Below are 13,601 nucleotides of genomic sequence, written 5' to 3'. Positions count from 1 at the left end.
CGGATGAAGTTAAAAAGGGAAAACATCAGGGGAAAAATCAGTCTTTTAAAAATAAACATTTATTTTATTTAACGTGTGGATGTTAAAGGGATAAATTAATCATAAATAAGGAATGTTTTTAATAAGGTCTACCATTGGTAAGTTCTAAATAAAATTAGGGCGAACTAAACAAAGCACCCAATATGCCTGTCATGGGTTCAAGACCCAATGGACCATGTTCCCACACGTAGGACTGACTATCCTGTTACAGTAATCAATAAGTCATTGAAAGCCAAGCCCACTAGTGGTATTGGAAGGCCTTGCCCAAGCGCCACAGATTAAGCTTAAACGACTGGAGAATTGAATATCCATAGAAAAAAAATGAAAGCTCCACAGCTTCATTGGTTTGATCAATGGATGGCGTATTAAAACTCATCATTATATTGCTATCCTTTTCTTGCAATGTGTTTCGACAAGTTTCATCTAATCATGACCTATATAGCCTTCTAACTTTCCGAGCAAAAATCTATATGAATGATCGTGTGGTCAGATACGTGGGTATCAACAACAACGACCATTACTGAAATCTCACTTGCTTCAGTGCTGGTGGTTTCTGTTGGAGTTTAGTATTTAAACAATCGTATCGCCGTTCTAGTTCTAGCGATGCATAACTTCAATGCGAAACCACACAACAGTATAGAGGAAATGAGAAAGCTCTCCTGCAAGTGATGAAGCTCAACTAGTTGGGGTATCCCACCAACAGAGAGCGCCACCAGCTTTTTCGCTATTTTTAGAATGTCGTTTGATGAGTTGTTTGCCGTCTGCTAAACGAAGTCTTTCTATATTCCGTTTAGGTAGAGTGCTTGAGTCGTTTAGAAGCCGTTTAGTGGTCGTTTAGTGGATTTGTGGCACTTGGGGTGGTCTTGTAGAAAATCTCGCGTTTTGCTTACATTGTCCGAGCAAAAAATTTACCTTTTCATTCGGTAAATTTATACTTTTCAGTGTTTTGTTTTCCGTTTCTCTATTTATACATTGTAAAAACAAATCATCAATTCACAAGCATGTTGCGGCTTTGCTCAATGTCGGATGTCGCGTGTCGGATAAGCTGCTCAAAGGACAACTTTGTCCGACATTCCTCGAGCAGTGCTGCCATCCAGCAGACACTGCTGACATCATTGCTCTTTGGGAATCGAGTTTTGCGTAAACAGTACGCAAAACAAAACAAATCGATATCGATTCTTTCACCAAAGGGTAAAAGCAAATCTTTGGCCGCTCCAGTTTGTCGACACCAAAATGAGCGCTACGCTCGTGAATATAGCCGAGGAAGACTTCTTCGGCACGGTCATTCGGTACGGTTTGTACGTTGGGGCGATTTTCCAAATGGTGTGCCTGGCAGCGTGCATCGTCCTGCCCGACTCGTCCGGTGGCAGTGGTGAACCGGGAAGTTGGTCACCGAAGGTAAGCTGTGTGTGTGTTTTTGCAGTACAGTGAACAGTTTGATTCTTAACAAATTGGGTTCGTTCCTCTGCTTTCAGAACAACGACAGCGAAGACTCTAGCTCGGAACACTCCTCGCCACAGAACACTCCCAGAAGACCGTACCACCGTAGCCGCAAGCAGGACAAAAAGAAGCGCCGCTAAGCTGCTCCACTCACTCTTGCTGATCACTTTCCACGCAAAATCTACTTTAATAGCATTCCAACGCTAGTCTGAGATGTGTTAGATGTTTTGTCCCTTCTCTAGCTTTTAATCGATATCTTATCGGGCGACTTCGGCAATGACCGATCTCACTGCGTACTTAGCGATAGGAAGCTCAACGAGATCTTCGTCTACTACCATCCCGTAGTGAAACAAAATACTCATCAGCCAACCGAGACTAAATGTAACAGTGTACTTATTGTCGACTTATAAAACATTTAACTTCAGAAACCAAAGGCGGTTAGTTCTTTCAATATTCGAAATTTAAAATCAAACACTTTAAAAGGCATTTACAAATCCACCGTCTACCAGTACAAGACTTTATATTGCAAAAGAAAACACTTTCTTTCATTAACTTTACACATAACACATTGCATCCTTTTCTGGCAGGTCAACGTCATACTCCCCACGAACGGGCAAGTACGTTAGATAACAAAACAGAAACCAAAAAAAAACGGTAGAACGACAGGAAAATCAACAAAATTGCTCTTTAATTATGCTACAACGGGGTTTGTCCTTATTTTTCTTTTCAACTATTAACATACGCCTACACAGGAACTGGCGAGAAGAGTAGAGACCGAGTAAGAAAAGTCCCGTCACCGCGTCTTATGTCAGCTTCGAGTGGATCTCGTTCTGGGCGCACTTCATCACCGCCAGCGCTCCCTTCGCGATCAGGTCGTGGGCAAGATCGTAGCCGAGCTTCTCGCAGCGCTCGAACACCTCCCGCTCGATGTGCGCATGCCGGTGCATCCCGCAGAACAGATGCTCGCTGTCGTCCTTGAGCGTCGGCTCCACGATCTGGCGCCGATCGAGATTTTCGTTGTAATCGAGCACCTTGGCCGAAGCGAGAAACGGACACTTCTCTACGAGCGGTTCCACCCCGGGCAGCGGTGGTGGTGCCGCTTTTGTCTCATTAGCACCATTGTCATGGTCCTGCTTTTTGCCCGTAACCGGGCACACCAGTCCGACGGCTATGCTGCCCACCAGATCGACCTTCTCCTCCGTGCTTACGAACGGACAGTCACCCATCACCTCCTGCCCGACCGGGAAGCGTGCGCTGGGGCAAAGATCGACCTGCTCCTGTTCGGTCGGCTTTACCTCATCCCCGTCCGGCGTTCCCTGGTCGGGCGCCACCTCACTCTCCAGCTCGTTGCCATTCCGATCCGAGCCCACCTTCGCGTCCGTTACCAGCTTCGTCAGCTCGGACGAATAAGGACACTTCTTGAACAGCTCGCCGTGAATGTCGATAAACTTGGACAGATCCATCCGCGCACCGCCGTCCTTCGAGCAGCCGGGCAACAGTATTTCGTTGTCGCGAATAATTTCCGGACTCTTCTTGCGCTGCTGCTGCTCGTGATCGATCGGGCAGACACGTTCCGCTTCCGGGCTGGAGGAAGAGGAGGAAGCGCTTCCCTCCTCCTGGCGGCGCTTTTTCACCTCCCCACCACGGGGTTTCCGCCCGCCGTTCGTCGTCCCCCGACTGTCGGCCAGATCTAGCGCACAGTCACCCTTCGTACGGATCTCCGTCTTACCATCCAAGCTCCAGACGGCGCCCTCCACGACGAGCTGGAATGATTCGTTGCCGCTTTCGTCCGACGAGTCCTGGGAGGCTCGCTTGCGCACGGGCAATCCATCCTCAGCATCATCAGCTCGCCAGCGACGTTTCAGGTCGGTCCGTACGGCCACCGGTGCGCTGCAGCCACCGCCGAGCGTCTTCAGGAAGCTTCGCTCCGTCAGTATCCGGCACTGCGTCTCCAGATGGCACAGCTTCCCGAGCATGCCCAGTATGTACTCGTCGTTCGAGCGACACTCCACCGCCAGTGCACCCTGCCCGACCGCATACAGTATTTCGTGCGGCTCGATGATCTGATCGATGCGCTTGTTCCACCCCATCCGGACGAGCCCGGCCTGGGCCAGTATGATGCCGGCAAACTTGGACGCTTCCGCGTCGAGCTTCGCGAGCCGCGTGTTCAAGTTGCCCCGGATGTCGCAGACGGCGAGATGGGAATAGTAGCGCGCCAGCTGGGCCGACCGTCTGAGCGAGGACGTACCGACGATCGAGCCACGTGGCAGTGTTGCCAGCGTGCAGCCGCGATGCCGCTCGTTCAGCACGAGTGCGTCGCGTGGATCCTCGCGCTCCAGCACCGCCCCGATGGCCATACCGAGTGGCAGCGACGTGGGCAAATCTTTCAGCGAGTGTACGACAAAGTCCACGCCACCGGTACGGAGCGCATCCTCCAGGTCCTTGGTAAAGAGAGACTTTTCGCCGATCTTGGGCAGTGATTTGTTCAGCACCCGATCACCGACCGTTGTCATCGTATCTGATTTGGGCGGGTGAAGAAGAAGAGCAGAAATAGACAAATAATTATTTAAATTAATAACACATCAAAGTCATAGAAAAATAATGTTACTCCCTCTTATCGTGTTTTGGCAGAAGAAGCGAGAGTGTAAAGGTGAGAATATGCTGCAAGATTATATTATCATAACAATGCCAAAGCTGACGAACAGCATTGCGGTGTTGAAATCATTTAATTAGACCAGTGCCCAGCCTCTTATCTTCAGGTGTAACGGTTTGGAGTAGATTGGTCAGGAGAAGCTTGCTGAGTTCTACCGTTGATAATGAGGCTAGACGTGCTCTTTGTGCATTAATTGTGTGCCGCCAGCAGAAGAAAGGTGTTGCAATACTTGAACTCTACAACCTGAACGTACCCTGAACTGGCTGATAGGAGCATCATATGGAAAAAAAAATCATGAATGCGCATTTGAGAGCATTTCTTCTTGCCTTAATCTATCGGGCCTATCGGCGAACAAGTAGCGAGACAGGCATAAGTAGCACACAGACAGTGTGGTAGGATTTATTCGCTGCTTGACCTTCGCAACAGGAATGTCTTGAGGGCATCAGGCGAAAGAACGGGCACGAACAGTTGATATTGCCAATCAATGCTGAAGTTGTTTGAAACGAATATATCTGCCTTTCTAAATTTATGAAAGGCAAAAAATACGGTAACAAAAAACTGTCGTGAACTTTCCAAGGTCATAGGATGAAGAAGAAGAAGAAGAAGAAGACAAAAAACTTCCCACAAAATACCGGTTTAAGCAATAACGCTGAGGACCGCGTCCTAACGCGCTGGAGGGGAAGGTAAGTAATGACAAGGCGCTCCGCTCTAACATTCGCTCTGTGATTTGCATAATTCCTTCCCGCTGACTGCCAACTGACGTAACACGGTGTCGGTAATGGAACGTCGCGTTTGTCCACCCAAATCATTACTTAAAGTTTTCCGTGCGCGCTCGCGTCAACTCTTTGCCAACGTCGCGCTGTTACTGACCGCTGTGCCAAACGTGCAAATGTATCGCAATGTTGCGGCGCGTAATGTACGGCACTAAAAGCTTGCCCCCGAACGTGCCTCGAGAGGAGAGGAAGATTGGAAGAAAAACGTTCTCAGACGGTAGCAACACGTGTCTCCCGGTGTACGGGAGAAAACGTGCCGATACAAACGTACTGCCCCAGGTCGCATAATTTAGAAACAATATGGAATACATACAACATCGAATATGCATCAATGCCTATGTGTGTGTGTGTGATATGTGATCGATCGTATTGAATTGAGATACATGAGCCGGGAGGAGCGTGCTTGATGGCAACTGCCTATAACAGAGTCTTATCGCCAAACGCAGCAGCGAGCACAGTTATCGCGCTTCGCGTAAGCGCAGGGTCCGCAAGATGGAGAAGCGGAGTTCCGTGAGCATGACTAGCGCGTTTCTGGTCGACACAACTGGGCAGATATCTACCCAACCCAAACGGCCGGACGACACCGCCGCACGATGACTTTCAAATGACTGCGATCGTGCAATGGAATTGATGTGCCCCGAGCAGATTCTATTTTGAGCAGTTTTTGGCAAGCGCTGGAAGTAAAATTACTTACGAATCTCGTACACCACATCCGGGTTGAGCTTCTGGAGCAGCGAGATTACGTGCTTCGTTTGGGTGAGTGCCAGCTGGAAATGAAAACAAAAGCAAATTAATAACGTCCGCTTGACGAAGTTAAGCAATAAATGTGTGTGTGTGTGTGTTTTTTTTTATGACAGCATAATGAGTGCATCCAGTCGGTAGCAAACGATCCATTTTGCTTGGAACTCCCTCGCGCCCATTAGTCCCCATTAAGTGACCTCCAGTGGTGGTGGTGGTGTGTCAAAAGGTCGGCTTTGAAATTCTAATTGCCTGCAGCAAACGATAGCTCATCCAAGTAGTCTGGGCGTTGGATATTGTCCCAACGACACAGCAAAATGGACGTTGGGTTTCGTGCCGTTAATGAGGGGATGATATTGTCAGCCCTTTATTTATTACTTTAGTGCAAAGAAGCATGGAAGACCAGGACAGCAAAACAAAAAAAAACAATAAAAAAGATACGAAATTGATGTGCTATGTCCTTTCAATAAAGTGTGCGTGTGTACACCAGGGCAATCGAATTTTCTTTTCGCGCTCGTGTAACACTCCTAACATAACGCGTTTAAACTACTATCGCGCAATTTATAAATAATTTATTTATTTCTTTCTGCCCCCTTCTTTCAGTTTTATGTGTACCGGTGCCGCCTTCAAGTGGCGTCATGTTTGAGTGAATTTGAAGAGGGGGGCAAGGGGTTGATTTTTGGAAAATAAAAACCGAATCTGACCTGATCCAAAACAACGCACCAATGAGTTAATAAACTTTCCACCTTTTTTTTTTACTCGTAGCGCTTCATAACACGTGTGTTACGAGCATGCTTAAAAAAACGACAAAGTACGTCAAAACTGATCACAAAAGTACGGAAAACGTTTGCTACACTTGAGTCAATATTTTTACCAATCCAATGGGGTGGTGAAGGAACAACAGATTGTTTGATGGGGCTTCGCGGATGTCAATCATTTGTTTAACAAGCCTTACCCGCCCTCTCGGTACGGCATTACTAGTGTCTTGCGTATCTGTTTCAAGAATCCAAGAAGCCATAGGATAAGAAATTCAAATTGAAAGGGAAATTCTTACCCTGGACGAGGCGTCTGTTTAAACGAGTATAGTACCCCCAGCGCATATAATCCCCAAGGTAAGCAAAAAGGGCTTAATCTTTATGAGCCATTGTCAGTTCACCGGTGCCATAAATTGTAACACTTCTACCCCATCCCGTTTCCCTTTACCTACCTCACTTTTGCGCGATCCAACGCGGATCGTTTTCGTCGCGCGATCCTGCTGATCCTTCGCGCTCATGATGATGTTTTTTTTTGTTTTCGGTCACTTTACTTGTCTCCAATTTCCGTACGTTTTTTTTTCGTGTCCGTCAGTTTAGTTTCCGTTTTTCTTTTCACGCACGCACACACACACCTTTGACCAAACTTAAGCCGAAAGGTACATTTCACCCGGGACTGCACTGGCGCTATTACGCACCCCGCGCCTGTTTCCTGCGGTGGGTTGTGTAATGGCACATGTACGTTGGAGGGCGATCGCAGGCCAGCAACCAGGGCAGGGGTTGAACGTTCACTGTAACGACGCACCGTTTCGTGCCTAAAGGCAGGTCGCGCTCGTGATCATAGGCGCAGCAGCAGCACGCTCTCAATTCGACGACCAGTGAAAGTACCGCCTCGAACGTGGTCAATCTCCTGTGTAAGTGGGGTTCGTCGTCTTGAGGAGTTTGGAGCACCTGGGACGGTGCTGTGTGCTGGAGTGGAATTCCGTCTGCCTTGAGATGCTGCTGCTCACTAACATGAAAGTCCCGTTGGGTGGCAGTGGGAAGCCGCGATTGTCGCTTATCCCGTTAGATTGCGTGGTTGGACTGCACTCTCTGCACCCCAAGAACGAGCACCGATTGCACTTTTCCCTCGCACACGAGCTTATCAATAGAGAATTTGCCACAAATTGCGCTACCGGAACACGGCCACGGCAACACGGCTGTATAGGGGGATGGTAGAGGTTACGCGGCAATGAAGTACTACTTGCGCCCGCGGAACTGTTTACATAATGGGTGGTGATGTTGTGTCTTTCACTCGCAACAGTTCACACCCCACCGTCACAAATTCACGACTATTGTGCTGCACGAACCACGGCACGGCACGGAACGGCAAGAACGGAAAGGAGACTGTGATTCGCTGCGTGGCCTACTCTGGTGTGTCACCGTGACCAGCCTCGTACGCACATTCCACGCGGAGCACAACACACACACTGCGAGCGCACACTTGGCGTGCGAGAACGGAACGGCTCGAGGGAAACGGGTTCCGTAAAGGGGGGCACACGTTCGGTTGTCGATAGAAAGGAAAGGGGGTAACTACCAAGGTGGCTAGCACGTGGTGTGCCAAACCGAGAGAGAGAAGGAGAGAGAGAGAGAGAGAGAGCTCGCCCGAGCACGTTGACGTTTGAGCCCGTTTGACGTACGCAAGCTTTGTTTACGTTTTATTTTTGTCTTGGCAGTTATTTTTATTCTATTTTTTTTGTTCGTTTTTTTTCTGTCCTGCTTGTTTTACATAAAGTTATGCAAATAAAATAGATACTATTATCATTATCACTATACAAAATTCTAATAAATTTCCTACTCTCTTTCATAGGCTAATTCCTATGCTGCACATTTACTACCGGGTATGTTTTGTTGACTGGAACAGGAATTGTATCGGATACATACCCGAAAGGCCCAAGAATCGTTCCGAGTCCGACTCCAGAACAGTTATAGGTACAGTTCTTGAAAAAAAGGAAATCGGGAGCTTTTTCTGGATCAGTATGTGTTCACGATCGGTACCCACCAGGACCAGAATGGGTATCGGTATCAGTTCCAGGTCCTTTATGGGTTTAGTTGTAGTTCCAGGAGTAATGTTTATTCATGAGTAGTTCCAGGACCGGTATGGGTTCAGTATCAGTTCCAAGTCCTGTATTTATTCAGTATCACTTCCAAGACCGGTATGGTTACATCATAGGTTCTAGGACCGGTATGGGTTCATGATAGATTCCAGGATCATTATGGGTTCATGACAGGTTCCAGGACCGGTATGGGTTCATGATCGTTTCCAGGGCAGGTATGTTCAGTATTGGTTCCTGGATCCGTTAGGATTCAGTTTCGGATCCTGGACATGCGTTGGTTCAATGCCGGTTCTGAAGGCATTAGGTCATATGTAATTCTTGAACCAGAAAAGGTTATGTATTGGTGGCAAGGAAAATTATAGGTTTGATTTTGATTTTAGGTCTCTTGAGGGGTGGTCATAAGAAACTCATTTTAAATGGGTTTCGAGTCCATTGCTTTCAATACACTCTTTACAGTAAAGGGGATGTTTGAAATTTATTTGCGTAGCCCTGTAACCTGGCCAAATAACATATTCTAATTATCTCTTGAAGTTTTATTTAATTCTTTTCAATTGACAATAATGTTACACAGAAGAGAAGAAACCTTTCTTTCTTTTGCATTTTATTCGCTTCATCATCATCATCATTTGCATAAGACACTAGAGTTTCACAGCTACAGCAATAAGTAACATTACAGCAGTAAGAAATACTTAAATACGGTCAACGCCTGTTGTAGTTTATAATTTTATGCCAACCATTTTTTGTAAACAAATGTTCTGTCCGAGACACGGGAGGGGGAAATAATTTTAGCCATTTTGCGTGTCCAAAAGCAAAAGTTTTAAAAAATTGGGCCACTGCCACAAGCACGAGCGACTCCAGCATACGTTAATAACATCATTGAATCACTGAATTTGATTGTGTTGCAATATAAAACTACAGCCACATTCCTTCCAACTTGTACACTGCACTGCATAAGGAAGGAAGGAAAAGTATAATAGCGAAAAGAAAAATCCAGTAAACTAGAATAATGTATCTTTGCCCCTTAAAGGTAACAAACACACTGCACACCGCTCAGTACGTGCTAAAGTTGTAAGTACACACACACACATTGTGGGAACAAATTAATAATGTGAACAGCAAAAGCTCACACAGTACATGGAAATGTTGCTTTTGGCTCTTTTGCTTAGCACCTTAAACAAAAACAAACAACAAAAGTGAGATAAGCGTGTAGCAATAAAATGATGTAAAACAGAAGTCTTTGTGCCGCGTGTGTGTAGTCTTTGTCCTATGTATCACTGTCTTTTTTTCGAAATGTGTTATGTTTAGTTAATTATTTTTTAGCTAAACCAATGCTTATTGCATATCTACTTCTCATAAGTTGTTGTCGTCTAATCTCTACCATGATCATTACAGTCACGTGTTCACGCGATGCTATCCACGATGCTAAATAGCGCAAACAGGCACACTTTAAAACAACATAAGTACACATTTCATTCCCTTGCAAACCCCACCCCAGCCTAGAGTGTTGAAATCTGTATCCGTTCCCCCATTTGGATACATGAGAGTTTGAATTTTGACATTTTTTCCCCCTATAGCGAACCCCACCTTACCGCCTGGAGTGCAGCAGCAACAACGACTATCCTGTCGTTTCCCTCCGAACTGGGGGGCCATTACGTGGACGAGTTGTTATAGTTTTGACGGCCACCGAGCTCGAGCAGGTAGCGATCGGGATGGTCCATCCAGTCGGCCGCCGTCATCTTGACCGTTCGCTGCCGTTCCGCTTCCTTCACCTGCCACTTCTTGATGTCGAGCTGGACGTCGCGCTGCTGCTGGTTACCGCAGCCCCACACCTCGATCGAGAGGATTTTGTGCTGCAGCGCCCGGTACTCGAGCCGCTCGAAGTGCTCGTCCACGATCAGGATCGGCTTGCGCGGATCGGACCCAGCCCGCAGGCCCTTCGGGTAGCCGCGAATGTGCGTGTTCAGGTAGAGACTTTTCGGCTTCTTCTCTAGCATTTGGAATCTGTACGTGGAAGAGCAAGGCGCATTGTGAAACAACTAAAAGAAACGATAAACACTTGGGCACATACTTTGGTAGCAGCTGCAGACAGCAGCTTCCTTCGTCGCCGATGTACAGGTGCGTTTCGCGCCACTCGTTCGGGTTGGCCACGCAGAACAGCAGATCGTCCTCGCAGCGAAACAGTATCAGGTTCGGTCCTCGATACCCGAGCACGTGGTGCAAAAACCGGTTCGTGCCCGACCCATCTAGCCGCGAGTCGTACAGGGACGTCCAGTGCGAGGGCACTAGGGATAAGAGTTTCGCCAGGAAAATCTACCGAAAATTCAATTTAAAGAAAAATAAATTGACAAATCGACATAAAATTGCACCCTTTCCACCATTTCCAACTTACGTGCGATGTTAGGTTGGCCGAGTTGGGATTGATCGGTGCCGGCACGGACTGTGGTTTGCTGTACAGCGGTGGAAGCGATCCAGCCAGCAGCCATGCTTCGGACAGCGGCAGCAATGGTTGCTGATTCTTAAGCCGCTCGCGCTCTTCCGCGGTCAGCGGTTTGCCCGGTTCGCGGGGCAGCATGCTGGCGCCACCGATACCACCGCCAGCGCCGACACCACCGCCGAGCTCCTTGCCGAACGGGTTCGTTTTCTCGAGGATGGGTGTCTGCAACTCGAGCCCGTAGCTCGCTTCGCCCGCGTTGATGGCACTGATCGACACGACCGTCTCACTGTTGCTCACCATACTGTTGTCCATGATCGTGCGGTGGGAGGTGCTGAGCGCGTGCACGCAGTACTTGTGGATCGGCGGTACCAGCCGGGGCACGTTGTTCTCCAGCCAGCGGCAAATGTAGCCCGGGCTGAGCGATTCCTTCGAGAAGAAGCACGACTGCACGACCGAATCGAGCGTGCGGTTAAGCTGGAGGTTAAAAATGGACAAATTTAGTGACGATTTGTAACAATTGCAATAGAAAAGCGAGAATTCATTCCGAAAATGGTGTTTATATGCGCAAACATATTACCGATAGCTCATCATCCTCAATCTTCAAAATGCAGCGTTGAATTAAATACAATTTTGTTAACGATTTTGCAACAAACAAGCGCTTATTGGTAATTATTTAGCCACCTACCAGCCGGCACGATTGGGGCCCATCGGAGTAGTGTGCCATCGCGAGATTGTAGCAGGTGCGCAGGAGATGCTTCAAGTTTTCCGGCTTTATCAGCTCGCTCTCGTTCAGATCGCCAAACATGCGCACGTAGCTCTCCAGTATGACGGAATCGTCCAGCAGGGCGAGAAACTTCTCACTCTGCTGCCGGAACGCCACCAGCCCCAGGTGTTCCGTTTTCGCGTGGCTCATGAACCGCAGATAGCGGAACAGCTTGTGCCCCAGGTCAGGGTACTTGGGAAACACGTAGCGCTGTGTAAAAAAAGGGAAGACCGGTTTTTGGTGAGTTGCAGTGAATTCAAACAACGCGCACAATTCTCGCGCTCCGCTTACCGCAAACACGTCCCCCGTGACGCCGTGGATGCCGTGCAGTTCCTCACACTTTTTGGCCAGTATGCGGCCCAGCTTGTCCACCGGCTGGAACTGTGCCTGCGACCGGTCCTGTATGTCGGCCCCGCTCGCTGTGCGTGTCATGCCGCGCACACCGGGAGCAGCACCGGCCACAGCGCTGCCACCGTTCGCTTGCGCCGGTTCTCCCGCGCCCGCGTTTCCCTTCGCTTTGGAGGGACTGCTCGAACCGGACCCCTGCTGCTTCCCTCCACTGTGCGCGTTGCCCATCGTTAGTCGCGTGCAGGCTTTCCTCTGATTGCTAAGCTGCCTTTCGCACACCAATTGCACTAAGTACTCTGTAAAAGGGAAGGTAGAGAGGTATAGCATTTAGAGACACATAGTTGAGCGTATTGCACCAGCAAGAAAAACGATTCAAACACACGCGGTGCGCTCGGATGGAAAACCTGTTCGCCTTGAAAAACCAGATCGCACGTGGCGACGCTCGAGGGGAGTGAATCTGTTTGTTACTGCATTTAATTATTGTCTTGGCGATACACCCAATATTGGTGTAAAGTACGCAATAGGTCTGATTGAAACAAAAACACAGCGATATGCCAGCTAAGAGATACGCGTCTCGGAATGATGAATCAGCAGCTTCTAGCTTCTATTGCCTTTTTTGCGTTTTGTTGAGCATTTCATGCTTATAAAAACGTAGAAAATAGCTTATTGCACTTCAAGCATGGCCGCAGGGAAATGGAAAAGGGATTAAATACAAACTCGTCCGTCCCGTTACATGCATATGCAAGGGGGATAAAGCTCCCGTTGGGCACTAAATGCCATGAAATTTATGACCGTAGTGCTGTGTTCCGTCGCAAACTTCACCTATCACGCGCCACCTGTGCCATCGTTTGCTTTATCAATATCAAAATGACGAATGGGAACCGTGTTTTACGTGTTTCATTCATTGCTGCGTTCGCAATTTCTTCGTCGCTGATAAGGGGCTGTTGCTGTTACCGCTGATTCGTGGTGGAGGGGACCCTTCAAACGCTTCAAGAGGGTAATCTCGTTTCCAACGCATCCAATACGAATCCTGGTGGATAGCCTAAGCTCTACCGTCCGGACCAGTTTCTTACCTAATCCAATTCCGCCTCGCAAACAATGTTCCCGTGTGTTAATTGGTGTTTGTTTTTCGCTCTACCTACCCCGCACACACACTGATGGTCGCGGACACTTGTTGCGCTCAACGCTTGCCAAACGGCTGGGGAGGTGTGGGAGAGTACGGGCGGGGATACGGTTCCGAAAACGACGTAGGACGGGTTCTGCGCTTCGGGGTGCATGGGTTACACACGACAACGACGACGACGACGACGGCGGGAGCGGGCAGCCTTTGTCCTTGGCGTCCACATACGACAGAGATCAGATCAGTTTCACGGCACTGGAGCAGCTGGGCGCAATCATTCTATCATCCAGCAGCGGACACGGGGACACACACGGAAACGGGGCCAAGCTCGAAACTACGTTGTTTTCAGAATTTGGTTGGAATTTTCTTCTCCCCCCTCTTCGGACGGATTTGTTTTGACAGCGAGCCCGTCCCCGCAGCGCAATTCGAGCTTTTTGACGGCCAT

The 13,601-nt window shown here is 48.4% G+C and overlaps 3 protein-coding genes across 6 annotated transcripts; 1 reads left to right on the top strand and 2 right to left on the bottom strand.

Annotated features, from left to right (window-relative positions):
* The first annotated feature begins 1,172 nt into the window (after positions 1 to 1,172).
* Positions 1,173 to 1,907, top strand: LOC120904649 (protein anon-73B1). The gene is made up of 2 exons (XM_040314824.1): positions 1,173 to 1,437; positions 1,515 to 1,907. Exons 1-2 carry the CDS (start codon positions 1,273 to 1,275, stop codon positions 1,617 to 1,619), a joined length of 270 nt encoding a protein of 89 aa, XP_040170758.1. The 5' UTR covers positions 1,173 to 1,272; the 3' UTR covers positions 1,620 to 1,907.
* A 58-nt stretch (positions 1,908 to 1,965) lies between these two features.
* On the bottom strand, positions 1,966 to 7,966 carry LOC120904642. The gene is made up of 3 exons (XM_040314813.1): positions 6,851 to 7,966; positions 5,600 to 5,672; positions 1,966 to 3,997 (listed from the first exon to the last, which is right to left on the bottom strand). Exons 1-3 carry the CDS (start codon positions 6,914 to 6,916, stop codon positions 2,283 to 2,285), a joined length of 1,854 nt encoding a protein of 617 aa, XP_040170747.1. The 5' UTR covers positions 6,917 to 7,966; the 3' UTR covers positions 1,966 to 2,282.
* A 1,104-nt stretch (positions 7,967 to 9,070) lies between these two features.
* On the bottom strand, positions 9,071 to 13,516 carry LOC120904643. Of its 4 annotated transcripts, XM_040314815.1 has the most exons (7): positions 12,754 to 12,790; positions 11,980 to 12,332; positions 11,611 to 11,898; positions 10,881 to 11,399; positions 10,560 to 10,801; positions 10,114 to 10,492; positions 9,071 to 9,949 (listed from the first exon to the last, which is right to left on the bottom strand). In XM_040314815.1, the coding sequence occupies exons 1-6, from the start codon at positions 12,773 to 12,775 to the stop codon at positions 10,141 to 10,143; spliced, it is 1,776 nt and encodes a 591-aa protein (XP_040170749.1). In that variant the 5' UTR covers positions 12,776 to 12,790; the 3' UTR covers positions 9,071 to 9,949; positions 10,114 to 10,140. The 4 variants fall into 4 exon arrangements, with proteins under 4 accessions (XP_040170749.1, XP_040170751.1, XP_040170750.1 ...); XM_040314817.1 differs by lacking the exon at positions 12,754 to 12,790 and adding an exon at positions 13,110 to 13,516 and having other exon boundaries at positions 9,071 to 10,492; XM_040314816.1 differs by lacking the exon at positions 12,754 to 12,790 and adding an exon at positions 13,179 to 13,515 and having other exon boundaries at positions 9,071 to 10,492.
* Between the last annotated feature and the right edge of the window lie 85 nt (positions 13,517 to 13,601).

Source organism: Anopheles arabiensis, chromosome 3 (assembly GCF_016920715.1).
Source record: "Anopheles arabiensis isolate DONGOLA chromosome 3, AaraD3, whole genome shotgun sequence".
In the NCBI taxonomy this organism is placed as follows: domain Eukaryota; kingdom Metazoa; phylum Arthropoda; class Insecta; order Diptera; family Culicidae; genus Anopheles; species Anopheles arabiensis.
Note: the sequence above shows the minus strand (reverse complement) of the source record. Positions and strands in the feature narration are given on the sequence as shown.